This window comes from Candoia aspera, chromosome 4, assembly GCF_035149785.1.
Source record: "Candoia aspera isolate rCanAsp1 chromosome 4, rCanAsp1.hap2, whole genome shotgun sequence".
Classification (NCBI taxonomy): Eukaryota; Metazoa; Chordata; class Lepidosauria; order Squamata; family Boidae; genus Candoia; species Candoia aspera.
In genome coordinates, this window is record NC_086156.1 from 7189832 (window position 1) to 7217676 (window position 27845).

Sequence of the window (27845 nt, forward strand, 5' to 3'; positions counted from 1 at the left end):
CAGCTTCTTTTCATTTAGGTATTCACTGAAAGGTACTATTTGATCAAGGATGTCTAAATTTTTGCTTATAACTGCAAGCAACATACAAAAGTCTAGGATTTCTAAATTCTCCATGGGTGGTAACAGTTATCTGTTTGGTTGACAAAACCTGGATAAACTATTAAACTGGCATATTTATAAAACATTCAATTAACTTTATTCCCATTTCCCCCCCCCCTACAGATTTTAAAACAAGAATTCTACCTTTCTGGAAACATAATTACTGAGAGCTAATTCACACAGTCTTGAAAGCAAGCTGAAGTATGCATTAGAGTGAAGAGGTTACCAGCAGAAGTCGTTTTTTTTTTTTTTTTTAATGCAAGCTGAGATTTTCCCCTCTCATCACAAAGCTTCTGAAAACTACTCCAGTGAACGTTAACTCATTATTCCTTTGGGTCTGGTTTGGGTTCAACTATGACAAACTTTGGATTAATAACTGTTTAGGTAAACATAAATGGATCTAGCTCATGCTGGAAACTCTAATGCTGATTTATATTGTGTAACAAGATTCATTACAGTTATTTACATGAGCTAAAAAACTGTAGCACAAATGACTAACGAATTTAGTTTGACATAAGCTTGTGCAGCCTGGAAACCATTGAAGTTTTGCTGTCCTTCAAAGGTAAACTTAATCAGCTATTTAACCTGGAAAATAGAACATATTAAATTACTGAGACACACAAAGACCATGTGCCAATCTGAAATCATCACTGAACCTCTCTGAGGAAACTGGCTCATCCTGAGAACTAAGTCCGTTCAAATTCTTGTCAAGTTCACCCCTGCTCACTTTACCTGGGCTATTATGGGTACTGGAAGAAGTGTTCTCACTAACTAGCTAAGGATGCGCCAGTCACATCTTTATGTGCCTGTGGGTTTACATGCTTCATCTGAAATTGTCACCCTTCTTAGTTAAAAACCAGGCCTACAAGATCACGTTGGGTTTTATTACTTTTACCATTTGAGACGACGCATTAGTGGCAGAACAATATAAGCTAACACCACCTGTTCTCCAGCCCTCAGCACCAAAAATCCCAATGGATTTTTCTTGTGCATTTAATATCTCAAAGACATTCACGTTTACCAAAATACATTTAAAATACTCATCAGTTTATATGTCCTCTACACATTCTCAAATAATATCTCTGTACTGAATATGGCTAACTAATATGTTAATCAAGTCTGTGGTTAGAAAATACGGAATTTTCCACCTGGGAAGATTCCCACTTAGCCTTTAGGTGCCTTATAGTACGAAGGCATTTCAAGTCAGCTTAAGGAAGGAGCTTCCGGAATCTTCATACCTTTTTATCTTCATCTAACCAATACCATCCCACAATACTACCGAAATGCATTCTTTGTTGTTAAATGAAAAGGCATAGCTAACAAGAAAACTCTCTGGCATGCTAAACTAAGCATTTCACAAAAACATGAGCTCTAAAATCCTGGGGGTTTTCTCTGGTGGCCCTTGTGAAGGGTAGAGAAACAGCTTGTAGTAAGAGATCATGGAGGGAAAGGATGATCATGCCTACAAGATCACCTATGACAATAGATTCAATGAAAAGTAAAACTCAGGAAAAGTATTCATTAGAAACAACTGACAGGGAGTGGACTTCAGAACTTGCTGAAGAAAATCTTATCCATGTTTCATGTACGAAAATAAACGTAACACACACAAATACATCCCACAGAGAAATTTCCTCATAATGGAAGGTTCAGTCATTCTTGGGCTACATTTCCATATACATTCCAATACAACAGATTATCATTAACTAGGGCACAAGGACATAAAAAATAGTGTGATGTATACAGGCAACCTTTAAGCCATAACGTGTTTTTTTTGGGTTTTGACATACAGTCTTGTGTGGACCCAGCCATTATGATTTCTAAACCATGATCTATGGCTTTATAGACTCTTTCTCTCTCTCTCTACCCAACCCACCTCATGGATACTTTTCTGTCTTTAAATCACTAAAGGTACATGTGGGGTCAAAAGACATTGTCATATACCCGGCTAAACTATTTGACCAATTAATATTGTCTACTTTAATAAGAACATACACAGGATTATCATACACACAATCAGACACAAATATCTTCCATATAGCAAACTACCTGACCGACCTAACTGGAAGTTAGTTTTATCTCAAAAAGTTACTGGTAGGCTTTACACCAGAGCTTGGCAGTAAATCACAACTCTTCAGACACTTAAACCCCATTATTTAGCTTGGTGGAAGACGCTCAGAACTAATCGGCTAGATTAGAAACTTCATGCAGACAGGAGTGAAGTCTTAAGCACAACCACTGGCTGTCCACTGCAGTGCAAAGAAATCAAAGCCCATACACATGCATATAAACACAGAGAGAGTTTAAACTCTAAGCATTTTCTTCCTATCCTCCCAAGATACTTGGCTGGTCTCTTGGTAGTTTTGAGAAGCAACTATGTTTATGTAACAGTTTTCTCCAGCCTGACATATATTCTGGCTTACAGAGGCTTCAGAGTATGTAGGAGCACAAAAGTAGCACCTGCTGTTACACCTTCAAGCAGCTATGATTTTCCCAGGATTACACAGCTATTTTATGGTGTTGCCAACAGGTAATATGTTCCCACTCTCATGAGCTCTGAAGCACCTTTTGGAGATCAAAGCACTGCACAGCCCTAGAGGTATTAGCAATTGCTACCTCTGACATTCAAAATATGTGCTCTGTCACTGAACTGTGCTACCCCTCCCTGCACTTACACATGTAGAAAGGGAAATTAAAGTCATAGCTACAGCTTTACTGTACACTATATCATTTCTTGATTCTCTCAACTTCCTAACTACCCCTTTTAAGTGGGACAAAGACTCTTACAATTAAAACTTCCTTACTTTTGCTTCTTTTCCCCAAAAAAGTACAAAAGCAATTTGAAACCTCTCCTGACTAAATGATCCCAAGCTCATTTACTTTATACAACGATATATTTATTTATTTGTACAATGATTTATAGACTGCCAATTTCACAAGGGCTCAAGATACTTTATAATACTCATCTATAAAAACAACTGAGAGCAATCCAGCCTAAAGTAACTAGGTAGGCAGTCCAAATTATCTGTCCACCAGGCAAAATATAAATTTACGTATCACCAAATCAAAAAGGCAGTGTCTGGAATGAAAAATCAAGTTGCAACATTAAATTTTGAAAATGTATCTTCCTTCATAATAGTTAACAATCATGAAAGCATGTCTCTATAGCAATGTCTGTACAACCGATATGTATTCTAATAGAGATAACAAGCTAACAATTTCTAAGTCTTCACATTATTTTTACCATAGGCTTTTACAGATGCATCCTTCCTTTCTTTCTATTAACAGACATACAAATCCTATAATGGCTAACAGAACCCTGCCCATTAAAAACTCCTAAGCATGCCAAACAGCTTTGTCTAAGAGTTTTGACTTTTTCGGACAATGAGGAGGCCTGACTTCATAGATGTTTAATTGAATCACAGCTGTTTTTTCAGTCTACCACAAATGCTGTTATCTCACAACTGAGTTATGAAACACCTACAATTTTAAACCTCACTAGTGAAATTCCACCTAGGAAGTGCCAAGACTTTTATTGCAATTTCTCAAATTCTGCTGTCAAGTTTTACATTACAGAAGAACAATCTCTTCTGACAATTTTCCAAACTTAAGGCTGTCTGCTTGTCAAATGTTTCCAGTCAACTATCTTTTTCATATTGCCTTAGGTATAATTTGACATCTCAAAAATAATCTGCAAACATCTATCCATCAACAATAAAAGTTTACAAAAAGAAATTGTGCTATTCTGTAGATAGCAAGCGCTGTAAACATAATGTCTATTTTGAATTTTATATTTTCACCAATTTCATTACTTTCACCAATTTTTCTTTTAACTGCAAGTTCCTCTGAGCAGAGAATGGTTGCAGCTGTTTGGAAAATATCCAGCACATAAAATGTCAAACTGGCACAGAACTGATAACATTTTTTCATTCTTCAATAATATAGGAGAAGCATTAGCATTAAAATGTGAACAAGCACTAACTAATCTTCTAATAGGGATGTTTTTGATATATAAACTCAATATAATACATCAGAACATGTAAGTTGGGTTTATACTATGCAACACCACAATAGTCTAAGCCAAAACTAAATGAATATTGCTTAGTGCAATGTATAAGTTCTGCAGTATCCTTTTTTTCTCTAGATCAGAACAATGCAGCTTATTAGAACAATAAAAATAATAACAAATGATTAAACTAAACCTATTTGTTTATGGTCATCTGTTCACTCACTGAACTTATATTCACTTTCTTAAATTAAGAATCTTCCTAAGACTTCTATCAAATAAATAATATTACCATAGCATATTAGCATATTCTTAAAATCTTTTCCTCAGTTAGCTAACATCTTCCAAACCCCAACAGTGTTTTCTCTTTGCCTTATTGAATACATAACTATATGACAAAATATATGTCATTTGTTATATCAATTTGTTATATTGGCAAATATAAGTCTATCAGTAAATCAAAAAGAGAGTTTGATGCATTCAGTGTCAAGATAATTTTATATTCATTTTTTCTCAAGAAAAATTAAGCAGCAATGAGCTACTTAAAAAAAAATCGAACTAATAGTCCCTACTATTTAAACTAAAAGCATGGTGCCATGGTGAGTGTATGTAATGGTTAAGGATTAGATTGGATTCCTTTGTAAACTCATAAACTACTATATTTCGACTGTTCCATGGTATAAAAACAAAACAAAACAAAAGGAACACCAATAAGTCTAAGGGAAAAAAACAGTATTTGAAACTCATACTTTAAAGAATAAATTGACTAGACGCCAAGATAATGTTATTTCTTCAACTGCAGCCTATATTCTGGGAATAAATTCTGCTGAATACCATGGTACTGACTTCTGAAATAATGTGTAGGATTGTTACATAAAAACCAAACAATAAAACAATGATAAATTGTATACAGTTAGTTACAATTTTTGCTATTCTCGATAGAAATGATTTTGTGTAAATATAGCAACTGATACTGTCCCCCCCCCCCCGCCAGGAAATTGGCAAATATAAACACAGGAAGTTTCTATGTGCCATGCTGAAAACTGAAAAGATCACCTGATATTGTATATTATGTGTAAATTATATTTAAAAAACCACTGAGCTGTGATATTAATTTATAAACAAAATAAATTGTCTTGGGCCACTGCATTAACAATATGTAGTAACTGCTTTTACACCATTAGGAAACTATTGTGCAGTGCTCTTTAGCAGAACATCAATGCAGCTGTAATAACCACTGCTGACTGAATAGTATCTGTACTTGTGTAAAAAGTATTGAAAATAAAAATATTTTCAACAGCCAAAATTGCAGTAACCTTCTTTCCATTACTAGAGTTCATCTTGTTGTGCACTGAAATAGTATAATGCGTACTCAGATAATTACAGTACTCAATACTTAGCATTTAAATCTGGGTACACATTTTTTCCACCAATTTTTTTTCATATTGTATTGTAGTGATAACATGTTTTGCCTTGCAACACCCACAAAGACCCACCTGTTTCAATATAACTCAAGTGGTCAGAATTATAATAGAGAAATTTAAAAATAGCTCCAAAAAAATTCAAAAACCAAATTAAATTAAGCAGTTTAAGCTATACTGACATGTCAACGTGTTTGTCAAAACACCTACGTCTGTTAAAGGACTTAGAATGCACAGGATATAAAGTTACTGGAGAAATTAACTGTACAGGCGTCATGCAAAGGGAACAGAATTTGTATTACATGCTGGAAGGGCTCTTCCTTGTACTGGGTATTAAGTTCACGGAAACAAACTAACCAATTGTTTCGCTTATGACCTATTCCTAAAGAAAGCTAAACATAATTTTAAGATGGCTTCAATCTCTATCCAACAATCTAGCATGCAAGAATGGAACTGCACAAAAGACTATTTCATTTAAAACAGTGTGCTGTATTTCAGGTATGTGGACAGCCGGCTTTTATACATTTGTTGACATCGCAGGTTTTTTTGTTTTTTCACTTGACCAGAAGGAATTAGTTAAAGAACGCTGAACAGATACCTTTGCAACTATGCTCGTGGTAAGCAAAGACAACGTAAACAGCGTTGCAATATCGAGGGTTGACCTAGTCTTGCCGACAACTTTCCAGGACAGGATGGATCCGCTGGCTTTCCTTCTCTCTTTCAAAATCCACAACCGTACCCGTGGAGCTGTAACACGGCCTGCCGCCCAGAGCTCGAGGCTCCTGTCATATTTAGCCCTCCAATACAAAGAAGTTAACGACAGGGTACTCACCGCCGTCCAATTCTGTCTGCCCAACATTATGGATCCTCTCACCAAGCCCTCTGGAAGAACAAAGAGGCTGGCACCCGTGCCCAGAGCTAATTATCCGAAAGAAGTTATTTACATGTTAGAATCCAAGCTCAGCGTCGCGCGGTGAAAAACAAATTGCTCCGTACTCCATTAGATCAGCCATATTACTCTTCCAAACCAAGCGACACTCCACTACCCCGGCTACTTCGCTAGCAGCCTCAGCGAAGCCCAGCGGTCGGCGCTCCTCCAGGCAAGTCTCGCCGAAACCCCCCTCGCAGGGGCTGGTCGGGGAAGCGGTCTGCGAGCCCCCGCACCGCCTCGGAACTTTGGCTCCCACGGTGGCCCCCTCCCAGCACAGACTAAAGCTGCCGGAGGAGGAGGGGGGGAGGGAGGAGAGGGCGGGCGGGGGGAGGGAGGGAATGGGGAAAGTAGATCCGACTCTTCCGAGCAACGCAAGTGCGCGGACTGGATTCACCCGTCACGGAACCGGAGCGGCCAGCCAGCCCCAGAGACACTCACGGCCTCTGCCTTAACCCTTTACCGACCAGTCGAAAGCCTGCGGAGCAGGCAAACCGGCCTTTCGTTGACCAATCTTTTCCACCGAGACCTCCTCTGACACCACGGGAGAGAAACGGGGGAAGGCGTAAAGAAGAGGATGGAACGCCCTGGATCCCACGGGCTCTCCTCTTGCTTGAAGAGTTGTACGTCGGAAAGCCTGCTGATACTCTCACGCTTGGGAAGGAAATCATACCTCCATACCTTCAGACAGCAAATTGTTCTATAAAGGTGTGTATTTGTAAACGGCGTGCGGGAAGGGAAGGAGGAGCTTATTCTCTTATTAAACAACTACTTCTCTAAGAAAATAAAACATTTCCGACATTGGGCAATGGCTCCCTTATTTACCATGTAGGTTACTTCAATAGAAAGCTATAATACACTTTTAAACTAAACATTCTCCATTCAACCATACACTCCACACACTGGTACCGTTTCCTCCTCTTTTTGTTCCTTTTCCAGTCCCTCCACTGGCTTCTGCCAAAAAACTTTCAGCCGAACAGAAACAAAGGAATCATTATGTAACTTATTTTACTTACTCTGAGGTTGACCTCTAAAAATATCACATCCTCACCCAAACACCATTAAAAACTAACCAATCTGCTCCCTTAGGCCACAAACTAAATTTGGGACTCTCCTCTTCCCTGTCTCAAGCCATGTCTATTTGAAAGGATAATTCTCACACACCAACTTGAACTGCCCTCCAAATTAGAAAACAGCTTACTGTATTCCTTCCTTGTTAAATGTGAACTTGCACTTTCATCTAAAATCTTTGTTGGTTCCCACTCCCCACCCATGGCTTAACATAAACACAACTGTATGTGTCATATTTTCTCCCACTGAATTTGGTTCAACAGTTTGCACAGTCATTTATCGCAAATAAACTTTTTAAGAATTGAACAGCATATAAATTGCAGAACAAATAAATACAAATAAAATGGATGGAGTTACCTAAGAGCAAACATAAATACAATCAGGCTGAAAGGAGTGTTTGACCTACCAACCCCATCCAAGTGACAGATAAAACCTTCTTTACTGCATACAGACAAAGCTAGTGCAGCAATTCTCGTATTGCCATCATGACTTACATTACACTATTTGTCCAATGTGACACTGTGCCAAAAACATTTTTTAAAGAAAAAAAAATGAGCAACTGCTGAGTAATTGATGCCATCCCATATCGTGCATTACTACCATATTCTATTTTGGCTCATGACATGAAGGTCACAATCTGGTGTTGTCTTATTACACTTGTGCAACTGTCACTGAACACAGTTTTAAAAGTTATTACTAAAACAGCAATCCAAAGAAGCCAGTAGATCTGAATAAATCAAACTGTGTTTATGTTAAAAAAGAGAAGTAACAATACTGAAATATAATGAATAAAACTAAAGTAGAATCCTTGTGGAAAAAAACATTCTGCTACTAATATTTGTGAAATGTGACAATGGGGTAACAGTGATAAATTGGTTTAATGGAAGATTCGTCTCAAATAACTCGTTTAATTCTAGCATTGACTCCAGATGAATTTTTAGAGCCTCAGACTGCAGAACTGGGGACAAGTAAAAAGAAGGAGAATGATGTGCAAAGAGAAATAAGGGAAAGAAAAAAAAAATTAAAAGGACAACGTCAGAGACTAAGAGAATGAAAAATGAAATTTGTATAGCCGGCAACTCTGAAACCCATAGTAGTGACTACAGAATACAGAGTAAGCATCTGACTTTAAAACAAGATTTCCCTCAGCAAATTGAATACATTTTTGGACATTCACAAAATTTTTATTACCTTTAAGATGAGTAACTAAGACAAGGATCTACAGCAAACACAACAGGTTATTACTCTTGATAATATTATTCTTGCTGAGATATGGAGCTCTTAATATAAGCTTGTAGTAGTGAAGGACAAGGGTTGAGACTGTAAGGTTCCAATAGAAGATAATATATGTAGCTCAGAGTTGAACTGTGTAGTCCTTGGTAGCGCAGCAGATGTTACCTAGCTGGTATGTCCGCAAGAAAACAACCAAGTTCAGAGAACACCAAGGACTCCACTGTAAAGGTTGTAGTTATGAGAGGTTTGAGGTTTTAATAAAAACTGTTGAACTAAAAAGGTGGTATCAGACCTGTCCTGAGTCTTGGCTACCATAAGCTAACACAGCTCTCTACAACTTCCAATCTAGTAGAACCAACCTGGGTCCAGATAGTTCCCTGGTGACTGCGGTTTCAAGTTCCTGCAGCTGCTGTAAATGCTGACTGCAATAAGGAAAAAACAAAACAAAACAAAACACTGTCCATGACCTAGTTATGGATGAGCAGACAAACCTGACAGGTCTTTCTGAAACCTAGATGGATGAGGCAGGGATGTCTTTCTTAGGGAGATTTGCCCTCCCATATTTTGGATCCTGCAGCAGTTTCAGTGCTAAGCCTGAGCAGGGAAGTAGGGACAAGGGTTGATCTTGAAATACAAGACCTTATTTGACCAGAGGCCCTGCTTAGGAAAAAAAATTGATTGATTAATAACCTGCCACAATCTAAAACAACTTTCAGCAGCTTATACAATATAAATAACTTAAAAATATTCACAGTAAACATTAAAATAAAAATAAAAAGAGAAGCTGACACAATCACCCCCCCCAAAAAACCCAAAAACAGATAAACCAAAATAAAAATAAGAAATAAAAGTTGGTCAAGACTGACTAGAATGCTCTCCAGAACAATTCAGTTTTCAGCATCCTCCTTGAATATCATCAGGGAGGGCTTCCATCAGCGGTCTTAGAGGGGAGATACAAAGGCATCCCATTTAATTCAGACTTTGCCCATGTGGTGAATCAGTCATTGAAACCACCAAACATGTTTTATGATACATATTGTGCATTTTATTGTGACACTCGCCATGAGCTGTTAATTAAATATCCTGGTAACACCCAATTAAATATCCTGGTAACTGACTGGTTTTACTTAAAACTTTTGAATCTGAAAACAATGATTCAATTTCCTTAAGTGCGACCAATTTTTGTCATGTTATATGTAAGACGTGCAGAGGTTTGTTTGATTGATCTGTTTACGTAATTGGTTAATCAATATCCATTTTAGGTAAGGTGTTTTATGGGCTGGTCACCGACTGCAATAAAGATCCTTCTTCATTGTCAGGGAGGCCAGACTACAGTAATCCCTTCTGGGAGACTGTTCCAGAGAACTGGTGCTGCTATTGGAAAGCAGCGCCTCCTGCCTCGGTTCTATTCACTTTTCGAAGGTGGGAAACTAGTAGTTTCCCCTGAGATGACCTAATAGGTTGGGCCAATTCTGATCAGAGGATGCAGTCCTACAGACACCCGGGTGCCAAGCCACGAAGGATGCAACCGCCTGAATCTTACACTAGGCTGAAGGGACAAGCTGGATGGACTGGTTGCCCTGCGGACCAGCTGGCTCCCTTCTTGAACTCCTTGAACTATTTCAGGGTTAGTATGGAGTCCAGATGTTAGATGAGTCTTCCAGTCCAGATGTAAGATGAGTCTTCCACTCCTAGAAACTCAGCTGGAGGACTTCCAGTGGGGACATGGCAGACTGAACAGCTGTGCCCACAGGCTCAGCAGGCAGAACTGACAACGCGGCAGTTTTTTCGGGCTCAGGCAGGTTTTACCTGAAGCCCAGGAGTCTTTTTCTGGAAAAAGGAAAACACCTGGAATCACCCCATCTGTCCTCCAGACAGCTGCTTGCAGCCAGAAGATCACAAACAGCATTCATGTTTGACTGGTAAAAGCAGCCAAGAGGCTGCAGTGTCACCATTTCCAAGCCGTGCTGTAGCCGTAAAGGGACACTAAGACCGGCCACCCCATTTCCAAATCACCCAATTTATATTTCTTTTAAGTACGTGTACCCTAAGAGAGGCTTTCTACAGCAAGGAGAAGCAGGTTCTCTTGATGCTTATTATTTTGGGGATTAATTTTTTAAAAATTCTTTTTAAGTTTTGGACTTTGTTTTCCATCCAAATATTAAGGAGGATTGAGAGTAAATAATTGTCTCCCTGTTATTATATTTGTACTAAATTCGAAGATATTAGCATTTCCTACACATTGAATCAGCTGTTTTGAACTTTCAGTTTTCTGCCTCTACTTTCCCTGGGGAACTGTCTATTATCTCACTTTCGCTTGTGTAAACACATTTCAGAATTCTTTCATATCTTCCACTTTCGCTGGTTAAGCTCCTGGGGGTGCCATAATCTACTGCCTGAGACATGGAGGAGTTTAAGCAGACTTTCTCTGACTTTCACTGAGATTTTAAACAGATTCTTCTGATTCCTGTCAAGTTTTTATGCAAGGCATTCAGGATATTGTGGAAAATATGAGGTCTAAAATGTGTCATCTGGTTGGAGATGTTGTGGAGTAAACTGAGGAATTTAACAGTGACAGAAATGTTTCTTCTAAGAGTGAGATCAGGATTTCTGTTGAAATGCTGGATGAAGATCAGTCAGACAAGTTGAAGAAATTAAAGGGAGAGATTGAGTTCCAAGCCATAAGTGAAACTGATTTTTTTTAAAATTTTTATCCCACCTTCTATTATTTTTGTAAATAACTCAAGACAGCGAACATACCTAATACTCCTTCTTCCTCCTATTTTCCCCACAACAGCAACCCTGTGAGGTGAGTTGGGCTGAGAGAGATTGACTGGCCCAAGGTCACCCATCATTCACTGCTGATGGAACGCCATGGAAAAGAAGGGGTTATTATGTATGGAAGGTCTCTTGATGAGAAGTTGGAGTTTTTGAGGGGGGCAGTTGGGCTGTTTGATTTTAAGGAAAAAACTGTGCATATTGTGGGGATACGTAAATGCTCTGGTTTATTTTGAAGTGGGATAAGAGTTTAAGAATATTTATCTGGATTGCTTTTAGGGTTTGGCTGATTTCATTTACCTTTAACGAGTTGGATTAAGATTATTAAGGTATAATAAAAAATAACTGTTTGGTTTTGGGTTTAATATGATTCAGATTATTAAAATTGTTCTATTATCGAGTATAGGTAAAGGTAAAGGTTTCCCTTGACGTAAAGTCCAGTCGTGTCCGACTCTAGGGGGCGGTGCTCATCTCCGTTTCTAAGCCTTGGAGCCGGCATTTGTCTGTAGACACTTCCGTGGTCATGTGGCCAGCATGACGACTCGGAACACCGTTACCTTCCCGCCGAAGCGGTACCTATTGATCTACTCACATTTGCATGTTTTCGAACTGCTAGGTGAGCAGGAGCTGGGAAGAGCAACGGGAGCTCACCCCGCCGCGCGGTTTCGAACCGCCGACCTTCCAATCGGCAGCTCAGCAGTTTAACCCGCAGCGCCACCGCGTCCCTATAATTATCGAGTATAATGGCAGACAATTTTTTTTAGTTTGATCTTTATTATAGTAGACAGAAATGTATAGAATAGTAGTAGGAAGGAAATAATTAAATGTTATCTGGGGGGGGTTGATTAGGAGTGTGTGTGCATGTGTGTGTGTGTGTGTATATTTCTTTTAATATAAGGGGAGGGAGCAACTGTATCTAGTGATTTTTATATTGTGCCAATGGAATGATTTATAGAAATAATGTGATTTTGTCTTAATATAGCGCAAGGGATTATGGAAAATTGTTGTATATACTTGCTGTTAAAAGTCAGAAGTCACTGCTTTTTGTAATTTTGAAAATTTTCTCGTGTTTCTATACTTTTTAGGGTTTTTTTCTTTGTAGTTTTTTTTGTTTTTCTGTAGCTTTTATCTTTGCTTAAACTTAATAAAATTCTTATATTAAAAAAAAGAAAGAAACTCAGCTGGGAGAAGGTGAGAGAATTCATGATCTCTGTGGTAACCATGATGGGCCCTGGTAATCTCTGGCATGACACATGATAATTACACAGGTAATCTCTGACGTGACACATGCAGGCAGATACATGCTGGGCTATCTATATCTTGGAGTAGCTATTTGTGACCAGGATATGGAGGGCATTACAACTAGTCTTTGCTGATCACTTCCTGGTCCAGTTAAAATTGACTGCTGGCTGGGAACTCTACAGGACTGTCAGGGTTATTAGTATGATCTGCCTCAGTGTCTGATGGTTCTGGAGGGCACTTGGGGAATTTTCCAGAGATTATGGCAGACAGTTCCGCTGACTATTTGCCAGCTGGTGGTTTAGGATTAGGAGTTCTGAGGAAGTGGATAGGGTGCTCTCCAGCATGGTCTTTGTCACTTCTGAGGTTCAATCCATGCTCCCCTGGTTCCTGTAAAAAGCCAGGAAAGGTTTGGATCTGGGAGATTGTCAATGGCATTTGAAGGAGGCTGTGCATTAAGCCCTCACAGCAGCTTAAAACCAAGATTCAGAGCTGGTAGGTTTGATGTAGTGAGAAAGGGGTTAGATTAGAGAATCTTGTAAACTGCGTATACGTACCTTGGCTCTCATTTTCAATCAGTACATTAAGATAGAAGATAAAAGGCAATAGAGAGGCCCTAAGTGTCTTGGCTTAAGGGGGAGGATGCTAATCCCTTACCTGATTGCACAAAATGTCCATCTGTTCAAGTTCTACAATATTTTGGAAATTTCCATGTTGAAGCTGCTGATAGTGTCCCGTTTCTAGAATACGAGGGGACCATTTCTCCATGATGGTACTAGCCCTCAAATAGCCTCCCCATGGAGGTGAGATTGGCTCCTTCAATAACAGTCTTCTAGAAGCTAGTTAAAGCCTAAATATTCCAGAGGGTTTTCAGTATTAATACGACATAGCCAGGGTTATGTTGTCATGTAATTTTGATTACTTAGTTGGTTAATTTATTTATATTTTCTACAAAGATTTTTACTGTTAACCACAAAGAGCTGCAAGATGCACTGGTAGATAGATTTAATACATAAATAAAAATGATTAATTAAAAAGCATAATAATTTGATTCAAGTTACTTAAAAAAGAAAGTATGACCCTCTCTTTCTCTCCTCCCAAAACGCACTGACAAGATTTCAAATTATGTTAAATTAGGCTGCATTATTTAACTGAGAGTATATGAACAAAAAACATTAACCAAAGGCAAAATAAATTGTAAAGATGCACTTGGCTATAAATTCATAAACCAACTGTTTCCAGAGATAGTCCATCTTTGACTCTCAATGGGATTGCCTCCCACAGACAGTGCTGGCTTACAATTGGGGGTTTTCCTGAATTCACAGCTCCTGCTTGAACAGCAGGTGTAGGCTGTGGCCAGGAGGGCTATCATGCAGTTAAATCTTGTGCGCTATTTGCAGCCATCTCTGGAACAGAAAGCTTTGCTCTTGACCCTCAATGGCCTTATCATCTTGTACTATTGCAATTCACTCTGCATTGGGCTGCCCTTGAAGATCATTCTGCAAGCTTTAGCTGGTTCACCATGCAGCAGTCTAAGTAGTTATGGGAGTACCTAGGTTCACCTGTGTAACCACTATGGATTTACACTAGCTGCCAGTCCACTTCTAGGTGCAATTCAAGGTGTGGTCACTCTTAAAGCCTGGATATCTCCAAGACTGCAATCTCCAAGTTCAATCTGCCCATCTTGTGAGACCTGTTAGAGAACACCTGATGAAGGCCCCAAATCTTATGGAATGCCATCTACAAGGACACCATGCTTGAGCCTTCTCAGTGATGACCCCTGCCTCAGGAACATCCTACCCCAGATATTCAGACCACACCCTCCATATTATACTTTCAAAGAGCTATGAAAACAGAGCTCTTCAAGAGAGGCATTTTGAGACACCTGAAAATTTTGCTGCCACATCAGGGCTTTCTTGATGTTAGGGTTATATGTTTTAACTTTATGTTCTTAGTTGCAATCCATTCAACGACTTTGGAAATGGAGAAGCATATATGCTGAAGTAATAACAAAGATCTAGAACTTGGGGATAAAGAGGAACAAAATGATGACTTTGTTAACCACTGTTTATGTGTAACCCAAGATTGACAGAAACCTCTTGGAAATACTATTGCCTTAATATGTGTCGCAATGTCATAATTCAGGTGTTCTCAAACATGGGTTGGGACACCCTAGGGGTCTTAAGCAACAAAGAGAAGGGTTATAATTTTGTTTTAAACATCATCTGACATACAGGCAGAGTGGGAATACGTCCAACTTACTTCAGGCCTTGGTCCTCACTTTGCCTTGCATGTCCCAGTGGGCAGCTGGGGTATCACAAAATTTGAGAGCCCTTGTTATATACCAATTAACATTTAATTAACATTTAATTATTAAAAGCAATATATGTATTTCTTACCCAATTCTAACCCCAATGAAATCATTCATTTTATTAATGTGAGGGGGATCACACAAATTCATTATTTCAGGGGTTCTAGTACTACAAAATTTTAGAACCCCTGTCATAATCCATATCACCTGATGGAGCACCTGATACAATTCAAGTTTATATGTGTATGTGGCATGACTTTGGACAAATTTTCTTCATAATAAATCATCTTGTACATTAATTTTATAATTTTAAAAATTAATATACAAGCTGACTGAGTATTCAATAACTTTCTGAGGTGTTATTATACCAATACTATAGATTCTAAAAGGAACATTTCACATTTCAGGTAACTTTTCTTTAAGAGAAGCTTTAAAATAATTTTCTATATCATTGAAAATGTATATATAGTGAAATGCATGTGTTTACATTCTAATTTTTAAACCCAAGTATTTTGTTTCTGAAAATCTTTTCCATGAATGCCGCTCAGTTTCTCAGCAATAAAAATAGCATGCTCCAAGTTGTGCAACTTCATCACACTGTGACTCTTCTCCCAAGCAATTGTGTTTGCATTTCCCACGCTACACTATGTTAAATTATTCCATTTATTACGTGACTACATCATATTACAGGAGGCATAGGGACTCCTGCAGTTTGTGGAAACAGACTCAGCCAGATGGAATAAAAAATAAAATCAGCCCTAGTGATAAGCCGTAATTAATAATCAGATTACATTATGTTGTAGAATACCAATAAAATGTCTGCCTGATATTGGAGTGACTTTATGGTTGGCAGCAGGTGAAGCTCCCTGTGGAGTGTTTTTTATAAGCAGGGAAGCAGAACCTGGAAGCCTCTTCCTTTAACTGCTGCAGGTAGGAATTCAAAGAGCCAGAGAATAAAAATAGTGGTAGGGTTTTTCCAATATTCTAAAGCATAATGTGGCTTGTTTGAATCTGGCTGAGTGTATTTTGTCAACGTAGCTATTGTCTCTAAACCATGGTTTATGGCATTATCTTGTGCAAGTCCAATCAGTTGTGACCTTTTCAATAAACCATAGTTAATCAAACATAGGTTAACATTTTTTTGAACACAAGCATAATTTCTATGTATTAAGAAACAGTCAATCAAGTGGCTAGTTATCAATCTATTTAGGGCTTTATAAATAAGTATCAGCACTTCGAGTTGTACCTGGAAACAGACTGGCAGCTATTTAAAAACTTGTATTACACATTCCATATTTTTATTCCCAGTTAGCAATTTGGCTACTGTATTTTGTAGTAACTGAAATATCCAAAAATTCTTCAAAGCTGTATCTACCTGCAACACTTAGGCTGGATTAATAGATCAAGTTTAACCATGGTTTATTGACCAAACCACAGTTGGCTGGATTTACATGTAACACTAAGTGAGAAACCAAGCTTCTCAATCCAGGCACCCTCCAAATATGTTGATTTTTAACTCCCAGAATTCCCCAGGCAGCATTGTCATTGTTGAAAATACTGGGAATTGATGTTTACAGATCTGGAAGGCACCCAGATTGGGGGCTAATATAAACCATGGCTTTCAAATAATAACTGGATGCACAAAACATGTGGGACGCGGTGGCGCTGCGGGTTAAACTGCTGAGCTGCCGAGCTTGCCGATTGGAAGGTCGGTGGTCCGAATCCGCGTGATGGGGTGAGCTTCCGTTGCTAGTCCCAGCTCCTGCCAACCTAGCAGTTCGAAAACATGCAAATGTGAGTAGATTAATAGGTACCACTTCGGCGGGCAGGTAACGGTGTTCCGTTTAGTCATGCCGGCCACATGACCACGGAAGCGTCTACGGACAAATGCCGGCTCTTCGGCTTTGAAACGGAGATGAGCACCGCCCCCTAGAGTCGGATACGACTGGACTTAATGTCAAGGGAAACCTTTACCTTTACCTACACAAAACATACTAAGCCTAAATTAAACAAAATATATTTTAGCCTAGAACAATGTGCAATTCAGGCTTAGTTTTAGCTAATTAGTATGTGTATAACACTGGCCAGGCTACCTCTGCCCAGGACAGAGGGAGTCATGGCTGGTATAACTAGCATAGGCTGAGAAAAGATATTTTGTGGCAAAAAAAGCCTTGGGCTGCAATGATATTCCGGGATACAGAAGCAACCCCAGCTACAAATCTGATCCTTGAGGGAGGATGTCTCTACCTTGTTAATCAGATGAGTCACCAAGCAGCAGAATCTCCATACTGTCTAAAATTGAGTTCAGTGTATTGGCTCTCATCCAGGTTACTGCTAAATTTTCGTATTGATTTCAACCTCCCCACAACTAAATCCAGTAAAAAGAAGTAAATTTGGAAGTTGTCAGTAAACTGATGACACGTCATTCTAATTCCATCAATGATCTCACTCAGTCCTATATAAACATTAAAGAATGGACAAAATGGAGCCTGAGGAACCCCAGAGCCCATGCAACAAGGCTAGACAATTGTTTTCCAGCAGGACGTTCTGTTGAAAAATGCAGAGACCGGGAGAATATAGTCCCTCACAAGTCCCAGTTTAGGTTCCAACCTGGATCAATGCATTTTGAACGTGCTGAGTGGCACAGGATATTAAAGATGCTATTTTCATCTTTCAGCACAGGATATCCGTCACAGCAACAAAAATATATTCTATGCAACATAAAGAGCAGAAAAAGATAGAAGATTTTCAAACATTTCACAATCCTCCAAATATGATTATAATTGCAGGAAGATCCGTCACTTAAAACATCTTGCCCAGGAAGGGAGCTAGATGATGTTACTATATAATTCTATATTTAAAGAAGCAAGTTCATCATCAAAATACTCAGGATCACTCATTCTCATAAAGAAACAATGACCATCTGCAGGACTTGGCCAGTTGGTCCACTCATGCAGGACATCATAAAGCATGATAGGATGGGATCAAGACTTCATGCAAACATAACCACACATTTAGATTACTGCAATGCACTCTACATAGGGCTACCTTTGAAGACCAAACAAAATGCAGAGGCCCTCTTATTGATAAATGAGAATTTCCATAGTCATGTAACACATCCCCTTTTCTCCCTTCCTGTAAAATAATATCCCCAAGGATCAATCCCATTAGGAGGTCCAGAAGGATAGCAAACTGATATTTTTAATGATTTTTTAAATATGAGTGTCATTTCTGGTTGTTACTCATTTTAATATTGTGTTTTTATATTTATTATAAAACAAATTCATATATTTATCTGCTGGAAACTGTCATGATTTACTTCTTAGTTAAAAGGCAATATATAAGTATTTTAATTTGAAAAAAATAAGATATTCAGCTCATTATAGGCCAGAAAAGGAAACCAGAAATTGTTCATCATTTTGGAAGAAGGAGGTTTTAAAAATATTAGTTATGAGGACATTATTTTAACTATGTTACCATTTATTTTAAAGTTTTTGAAACAATCCTTTGTGGAACTTCCAGGGTATTTTACAAAACCAAAATATAATTAGAAGAGAAAAATAAATGAAAAATAAAAACTACAAATAAAGACATTTTAATCCCATTATCAACCAATTTATTTTCTGTACTATAGAAGCTACTAAACATAGTCGTATTTCCAGACTTAAGGCTTTCCAATACATAGAAGAAATCTACAGAGCATTCCACTATTTAATGCCTGCAAAAGCTTAAGGACCTAATATGTAATGCTAACAAAAGAACAGACAGTTTCATACTCATTTTACTATTCATAGCCATATCTTTTTTATCTTTTACTGTACCCATCTCATCACCATTTGGTGACATTCTTTACATTTTAGGACTACAAAACATTAGGATAGGGAGGGGATAGAATATAATTGCCATTGAAAGGAATTACGTAAAAGCACCAAATATTGCTCACATGGCTTTTCATCTCATTCGGGGCCCTGGGCGGATTCACATATCTACAGGCTTCCCACAACTGAACGTTTTATTTACTTATTTATAGGATTTATATGGCCGCTTATCTCATATAATGAGACTCTAGGCAGCTCACAACAATCCATAAAAACAGATAAAAACTAAAGTACCCTTCCCCCCAGGCGCCAGACCAAACAACCCTCCAGCTCAAACCCCATCCTAGCCCAAGGCTTGGGGGAACAGCCAGGTCTTCACTGCCCTGGCCCTCTGCAAGGCGAAAAGGGTACAGATCCCTTGGATCTCAGGTGGGAAGCTGCTCCAAAGGGCTGGGACAGCCACTGAGAAGGCACCCTCTGTGGTCCCGTCAGGTGACAAGATTTAAGGGAGGGGACCTGGAGTGTGCCCACTCTATCTAGCCTAGTAGGATGGGCAGATACCCACAGGGAGAGGCGGTCCGGCATTTACATTCACTTCATAATTAGATGACTATGAAATGCAGTGTTATAAGCAGACTTGCATTCATTTCCAATTACAAGTAACAAACTAAATTAATCAGGTCTGTTGATTATATTTGTGATAAAAACAAACATAATGGTGGGATTCTGGACCTCTATTGGGGTGAAGAAACTAAGATGGTCTACAACCAGAGATGATGGAATCGAAGGACTCCTAAATATACTGGACAATTTTCTAGTCATTAGAGCTGGTGATCCTGTCAAAGCTCTGGCTGACAACTGAATGGGAAGCAAACAGGGTGTTGAATAATCATTCCCAAGAGCCTTAGCCCTTTAAGTTTTCTGAATTACTAGATGGAATGAAATGCTTAGACAGACAGCAAGAGCATCACTGGAGGAAAAATTGTGATGAACCTGATGAAATGTACACCAGAATTCATTTAGGACCAGTTGCATGGAAGGCAAAAAAAGAAATGGCTATTTTCTACTATTGTTGCATCAGTCACAAAGTATTATTCAATGGGGTTGTTTCAAAATAAAATGTGATTGCTACATTCTGGGCAGACTAGCAAAAAGAGCTTTAAGTAACCTAATTAATTATTGTTTCCTATTTTTTTTAAAAAAGCACACAGCCAAAGTAAACAGGTATATACACCCCAAATTTTCAGGTGTCCTTTTCTTTTGGAGCTTTCAATCAGTAGCATATTATGATTTCAGTTTTATGACATTAAAATTACCATAAACGATATATGCAAGCATTTCACAGTGTATCAAAACATTATGTTATCTTAATTCTAGCACATAGCGTATCACATAAAATTAGGAAGTCTTTTAAAAGAATCACTATTTTCACTTGGATTCCAAGCAAATGGTATTCAGAATGACAACAGGTGTAGAATGTGAACATTAAAATATAGTTTTTGTATAAAACTTAATACCGCAAGCATAGTTTCAAAGTATACTGGAAAGGATATAGAAGTAACACGATTTTTATGTATTGTTACTTTATAATTCTCCCTAAAAATACAAAATTGGAAATTAGAAAATAATGGGTGCATGTATTTAATACCCTTTTAATCCTAAAGGATGGTGATAGTTACCAAAGGTGCTTCTTTCTCTCATCTGGCTTTCACAAGCCATAACAAGGAACTAACAAATTGCAGCATCAAACATATACTAATCTTTCTCCATCAAAAATAAAAACTATTGCTAAAACTATATGCTCCAGAAATTCCTCAGACTGTTTGGTTGCTACAATGACTGGATTTGCAACCAAAGTTTCAGAAATCCTTCTGTAGTACATACATTCCCCTTTGAATTTTATTCAGATGCGTTGAACCAAATGCCAGCTGAATAAAGTCATACAGAGGTTTTGACTAAAGTGTGGTCAACAAACTAATGGCATCAACTTCCATTCTCTTGTTTACTGATCTCACAATATTTTTGATAATGCCCATTTTTGTTGCGCTTCAGCCTGAAGTAGGTGAGGGAGTCCATCAAGAGGGAGGTAATGGTTCACATATTATGGCCTGGAGGGATCTTCTTACCAATTACTAACAAGGTTCAGTGTCTCCTGATCACTCAGGCTCTAGTGAAAAAAATAGTCCTGGGATCACTGCCTGTTTCATCTGGGAAGAAGGCTGCAAGCATGTCAGATCCAGCCGGCCCATGAGTCATTCACGATTTTACCATATCAAAAGTAGAAAACTGTAATTTTACATTAGATAGTAAAGCTATTTGGTGTGAACTATGAACTTATTCTTCATGACAAAAAGCCAAACTATTTAATATAGAATATAAGAAAGTTACAGTTAGCATATAATTATATGTCTCCAAAGACCTATATTCTTCATATACTCTGGATTTAACAATGCAACCAAAGATATTGGTTTTGATCTGTAAGTCATTAAATAGCTAGAACCAACATACCGAACAAACCGTTTTCTTTTCTGTGTCACGGTTTGCCATGGCAAGCCTCTATACCAGGATTTCTCAACCAGGGTTCCGTGGCACCCTCGGGTTCCGCGAGAAGTCCCTAGGGGTTCCCTGGGAAATCACAATTTATTTAAAAAATTATTTTAAATTTGGGCAACTTCACATTCAAGAGGTAAGTTTCATTCTTTATTTTTAGTTTAAGAACACTGTTAATGCATATAGACAGGCCTACACACGAAATGGGTATAATAATTCTGTACCTTTTGGCCTATATTTGAGCCTGAATGTGCAGGGGTTCCCAGGGTCAAAAAGTTGAGAAATGCTGATCTATAATATCTTCTAATGTGCAAGGTAGGATTGACAAAGATAAAAGAGGTGTACAGTTGCCTACAAGTATCTTCTTGAAAACTGCCAAACATCTAACTTCACAATTTAGTTTGTGACCATACAACACAATTCAGATAAATATTTGATGGTCAGAGATACACAGGGATTTGTTTTAAAAGCCAATTACATTATCAGTATATTTTAGATAAATACTGCATGCCTCCTGAAGTCTACAGAAATGGAAGTACATTTTTTAAAAAGGTAAATAGCCCTCAGCATAGCATCCATCCATCCACCCATCTACTAACTGAGGAAAACATCACAAGACTGACCACACAAATCTTGGAACTAATCTTACTGATTACAGCAGGACTTGCTTCTAAGTAAAGATGCATAATATACCATCATACCTGAAACACTGAAAACATACTAGGTAAGATTTAACTAGTCTTCTTTTGCTGATGGAAGGTAAATGCCAGCAGAATAAGAAGGATAAATTTCTGTGATCCGCATTCTTTATAGCTCCCATTCTCAGATCTATTCCAGAAGTTTGCTGCAAAAGGCAAAATTACTGAAAAAAGTACATTTTCTGTCCCAAGGGAAGATGTATTTTATTATGAAAGGATAGTTGATGGGTAGCACCCAGTAAAAATTTGCAACCCACAAGTCAAACCAAATAAAAACAACTGTATTACCAAAGTGAGTGGCAAGCATGTCATGGAAAGTAAGCAACAGTTCAAACAGCAAGTGGAAATGCATAAGATTTACTACTAGTAATACTTTTTCTGGATGCTATTTTGCAAACCTAGTAGAGGGAAAGAAAACTTGTTATTGCCATTGCAAACTTAGAAACTATCAATGCAATAATTACTGTGTATATGTTCTGAATTTAAATTATCACTGAAAGATAACACTGTTTTGCCATTTCTCGCTGTTGTGAGAATTCTTGGAACAACCCATGACCACTTTCTAAAAATATTAGTTCTCTATGGAAAAAGATCAGCACGCTACATGCAACTAATAGCAGTGCAAAGAGATGAATGGATATTACAACTGACTTCATATACCATCTACTCCAATAATGAAGAAAAGCATTTTTAGAGAAATACTTGTTAAGAAATTAAAACTACAAACATGCAACTGTAATGTTAATGTAATTAACTTAAATGCATTATGTAATTTTATACATGTTTTAATTTAAAGCACTACTCTAAAAACAACAGATATGCTGGATGAATTGCCCCACACAGCAACTTCCAAAGTTCCCTTCTATGCACACTGTATATATACAAGCAATTTCACAGCCACAGAATACAGACTTCTCTCTTGCATCATGGTCTTACCATCTAGCAGATGAGATATTATAAACCTTACAGTTCAAATAGCTAACTACAGAAAAGTTTATCCAGCCTGTTCGCCATTGGTGCTGGAACTTCTAGCCACAACGGCCACAAAAGAACACTAGGCAGGGGAAGATTGATCTCATGGTACTCTGGTGTTTTGAAAACCAATTTGATAGAAAAGATGCCTTCCTTAACCAAAGATTCTGTCTCTTCTAAATTTTTTGTAATATACTGAGGGGGGGGGGGGCATAAGAAGACATTGTCACTATAATTTTTTTTCTGCATCAAAAATACCCAAGTCTGAATTTTGCTTGAGGATAAAGGCTTGTTTTACTCAGCATCACATGAACTGGAGAGATTATTAAACAGTACTATAAACAGCAATGAAAACTGCCACCACTATACATTATTTAGAGAAGGACAAAAAAAGTTTATAGGGTTTCCTATATAGCTTTTATGTTTCTGAACTTTTGAAAGCAAGTACAGCATATTGATTTTTGTTTGGGATAAAAATCTAAAACAGTTATTGTCCAAAAGTTTGCTAGCGGTCATAAGAAAACCCTTGTTCTTATGGGATAGTGTACAGGGTACCGGCACATTGCATTCATCCAAGATGAACACAAAAGTAAACCATATTAACTCATGCATTACGTGAGCCCATATTAACACATAATATAGAGCAATATTAAAGCTGTCCCAAACCTTTGTACAACATATATTCGTATGTTAATTTGTGAAAGGTGCTTTCTATCTCCAGGCAAACCCAAACCGCCAGATACAAAGTATACAAATGGTCCACATTTACATTAACTAGCACTGCAAGAATGAGACACAAGTTTAATTTCTGCACATTTAACTCTCGGGATGCAAGCAGAAAAATATGGCAGAATCCAGAAACAAAGCCCAAATAACCCAGTCTTCCCCCAGCCACTCTCTTCTAGCTGTACATACCCCTTGCTGTGGCTTTTGACAGCTCCTGGGGAGGAGCTTCCCATTACACAATTATGTGCCTAAGGTTGGTGGACTTGCAATGTGTACTAGGCACAGAAAGGGTGGAAGGGAAAGTAATCCCGTTCTGGGAGAATCACTTTGGAATAACTTGTGTGTTGTTGTTTTTTAAGAGATTACATTAGGAATTCACAAAATGGGGGGGGGGTGATAAGAATCTCAGTGTGAATGAAGCTAGAAGTGATTAAAGAAAGAAAGAAAAGAACTAGATTAAGATAGAGGAGGGTGACAAAGGAGGAAGAGAGAAGTGATAGGGGAAAAAAGGATAGAAAAGCCCTTCTCAATGTTAAAAAAGTGGGGGGGGTGGAAGTTGAAAGCAAGGGGAAAATGAAGGTGGGGAGGATGGTGACAAAGGAGGCGGAAAAGAGAAGGAAGTAGAGGGAGGGAGGGAAAGGTGAGACGGTCCATTCCCAACATGGCACTGTGACTGGGGCAAGGAAAGGACAAAAACAAAAGAAGGGGGAAGCGAGGCAGGGCAAAGGGCAAAGGAGAGGAGGCGGCAGAAGAGCGGGGGTCCTGCCGACACGGCAACCGGAGCGAGCGAGCGGAGGGCGGACACCCCGGCGGGGCTGACAGCGCTCCTCCTGGCTTCCTCCGGCCCGCAGCGACGCCCGCACGGAACTTACTTCTTCCTGACTCTCTGGAAAGGGGAAGCGCCATCTTTACGAGGCCGGCCCCTCGGTCTTTTGTCTGTAGCGGCGGCCGTGGCAGGAACCCCCGGCTCGCGGACTGGCGGCGGCGTCAGGCTCTGCTGCTCGGTTGACATCCTAGTCAGCCGGACGAGGGAGGCGCATGGAGGGCGGCGAGCGGGGACGAGACTGCGGGAGGACGAGGGCGACCTCGACGCTCCTCCTGCTCCGGCGGCCACGGCTGCGGCGGCTTCGGCTGCGGCTGCCCTTCTCCTGCGGGTCCTCGGCCACCACGACCGCCTCCTCCGCCTCCTCTACCTCCGCCTCGCATTGCTGGCCTCAGCCGCCGCGGACCAGCGCGCAGGTAGCCGCATGGGGAGGAGAGGAGAGGAGGGCCCGCCTCAGTCACACGCAATTAGACCCCCGGCGGGGCGAGGGGTGGCTCGGGCGGAGGGGGGCCGGGGGCCCGCGGCGGCCCTCGCGCACGGCCGACGCCTCTTCCTGCGGGGCGCGCTCGCTGGCGACGCGGCCTTCGAGAGCCGCGGGGCACGGCGGCGGCGACCGCTGCGCTCCGGCCTGGAGACTCCGGCTGAGGCGGCCGTCGCTTCCTTGTACGTTGGCCCGGCGCCCTTCCCCCGCCCCGGGGGGAAGTGGAGGCGGAGGCCCGGGCGGGCGGGCGCAGAGCAGCCGAGAGGAAGTTTTGACAGCTCCTCCAGCTGCAGCTGCTGCTTCTGCGGAAGGAGGGAGCGGGAGGGCGAGGGAGGGAGAGGACGCGGGGCCGGGCGGGCGCGCGCGCGGGTTTAGGGTTCTCTGTGTGCGCGCGCGCGCGTGTGGCATACATGTGCGTCTGTGGTGTCACGGGGGGGGGCGGACCCGGGGCCGCTCTCCTTCTCTCGGTCCCCTCAGGCCCGGCCGCGAGCCAGGAAGTTGGGGGGGGGAGGGGCAGCGTCGGCTGCGCCTCAGCGGGTGTTGCGCGTGACTGACGGCCCGGCTGACTGACGGGCTGCCCGACCCAGACCCTCCCCCTTTCCCCTGAGGTGGCGGTTGTGGAGCAGCCACCCTCGCCGCCGCCGCCGCGGGGAGGGTTCCCAGTCGCCTTGACAGGCGGCGCGCCCCCTCCCCTCCACACCCCGCCCCACAGGCACAGAGTTGTAGGGCGTGCGGGTGTTTCCTCCTCAACGCCTCCCGGGGGGGGAGGGGAGGGGCGTCGGCGGCGCTGGCTCGCCGTCCCGCCCTCCCTCGGCAGGGCCCCACACTGCGCCTGCCCAAGCCACCCGCCCACCGGCCACCCCTTTTTCTCAGCCCAGACAGCTCATTCGACGCGCCGCCGTCGCTGACCTCACGGGCTCTGCTGGCGGCGGTGGGGCAGAAAACCCGGAATCCCGGAGCGCGGGGACGGACGGGAGTTCGGAGAGCCCAGGAAGGCGGCGGGGAGGAGAGAGAGAGAGAGAGAGAGAGTGTGTGTGTGTGTCCGTCCGTCCGTCCGTCCCCAGTCCCTCCCTCTCCGAGTGAGTTGTCAGCTGTGCTAAACAAACCGCCGCACACGGCCCTGCACGGCGCGTCAGCCCAGCCTGCAGGTGTTAGGTGCCAAGGCGTCAGGCATGGCCACCGCTCTTGCAACGGAGGTGCCTTTCTCGGTGGCTGGTGTGGCGATGGGTGCAAGACAGTCCTTGGCACGTGGTTCCCCCCCCCCAGCATTTTTTAAACTTTTTGTCACCACTCTCCCTTCTCTCAAGAAGGGTGGGCTGTTGTGAATCCACCTTTTTTCCCCTTGGGCTGAGAAGTGCATTCAGTCAAGGACTACTTAACTGTAGTTTATTGAAGAAAATACAGTTGGTTGGGGTCATCCAACCTTGTTTTCCGAGCACAATTAAAGTCTTACACAATATTCAGCCTGTCCTGGACATAAGGCATCAGTTCCTGCCAGAGGGGCATTTGACACCAGCCACTCATCCAGCTTTCCCATGACTGAGCCCTTATTTATATAATTTTATCATTTCAATTTATATGGCTGCCCATCTCAAATTCATGACTTTGAATTTTATTATGTATTCTAGACTTACAGTATGATGGAATATATTGCCCCGGTTATGAAGCAAGCCCCCTCTTACTCAAAATATTTATTCTATGAGGCCCTTTAACCTCTGCCTTAGCTTTTCTGTTTTATCTCTCTATTATTGGTGCATATTAATGATAATGTCATTGTACTTTGTAAGCCACACAGAACCATTAAAAGAGTGGATGGTATGTACATTTATAAATAAATAGCCTAAATTATAATGTAGTTCAGCTGTTTTGTTTTTGATTTGAATACTTTTGGGGAGTATAGTCAGGGTGGTTTTATCTGGTTATACATTAAATGACACATAAAGACTTGTGCTTGTGAGGAGGTTAAAAACAAGGGAGTTAAGGAAGTGTATGGATTTTTACAATTAGCCTTAACTTTAGCCTGTATGCCAACTGTCTAATATGGTTTATTGTAATGTTTATTGCTTTGCTTAGTTCAGTGTTTTTCAAACTTGGCAACTTTAAGAGGTGTGGACTTCAACTCCCAGAATTCCCCAGCCAGTAAGCTGGGGAATACTGGGAGTTGAAGTCCACTCCTCTTAAAGTTACCAAGTTTGAAAAACAATGGCTTAGTTCCTTCGTCATACTGCAACCAGCAAGTCCTGGGTAGATTTTATTTATTTATTTATTTTATAAATTTATTCACTGCCCACCTCTCCCCTATGGGGGGAGGCATGGGGGGGACTCTGGGTGGCAGATTTATTTGAACTCTGTTCCAGTTGTTCATGAAAGAACTTGGAGGGGTGTCATAAAATAGAAATGCAATTTTAATATAAATGTGGAATCAAATCATGATTCTTGCAATGGAAGTGATGTTCTTCAGAACCAGGAAGGTGAGTGCAATACTGTACTATCCACCAGACATCCCCCCACCTGATGTCCTCAGAGATGCTGGCTGTTGGACTGTACTGGCTACCAATGAAGAGAGCTGGCCCAATATTTTGGAGACCCTCAGCCTGGGAAAGGCTGCCCCGAACACTTTCTCCAGCTGAATGCAGTGGATTCCCTCCTTAGAGAAGATGCCCCAGACCAATCCGTTGGTTGGATTCATAC

General features: G+C 40.6%; 1 protein-coding gene across 7 annotated transcripts in view; it reads right to left on the minus strand.

Moving 5' to 3' along the window:
• KMT2C (lysine methyltransferase 2C) overlaps nucleotides 1-24862 on the minus strand; it is a 151815-nt gene extending 126953 nt beyond the window's left edge. For 6 of the 7 annotated variants that reach the window (XM_063303356.1, XM_063303354.1, XM_063303355.1 and 3 more), the window contains exon 1: nucleotides 24723-24862. In XM_063303356.1, coding sequence (XP_063159426.1) covers nucleotides 24723-24862 — 140 coding nt within the window. Of the gene's footprint in view, nucleotides 1-6358; nucleotides 6712-24722 lie in introns of those variants that run through there. The other variant, XM_063303359.1, reaches the window with a different exon arrangement.
• Nucleotides 24863-27845: the final 2983 nt, after the last annotated feature.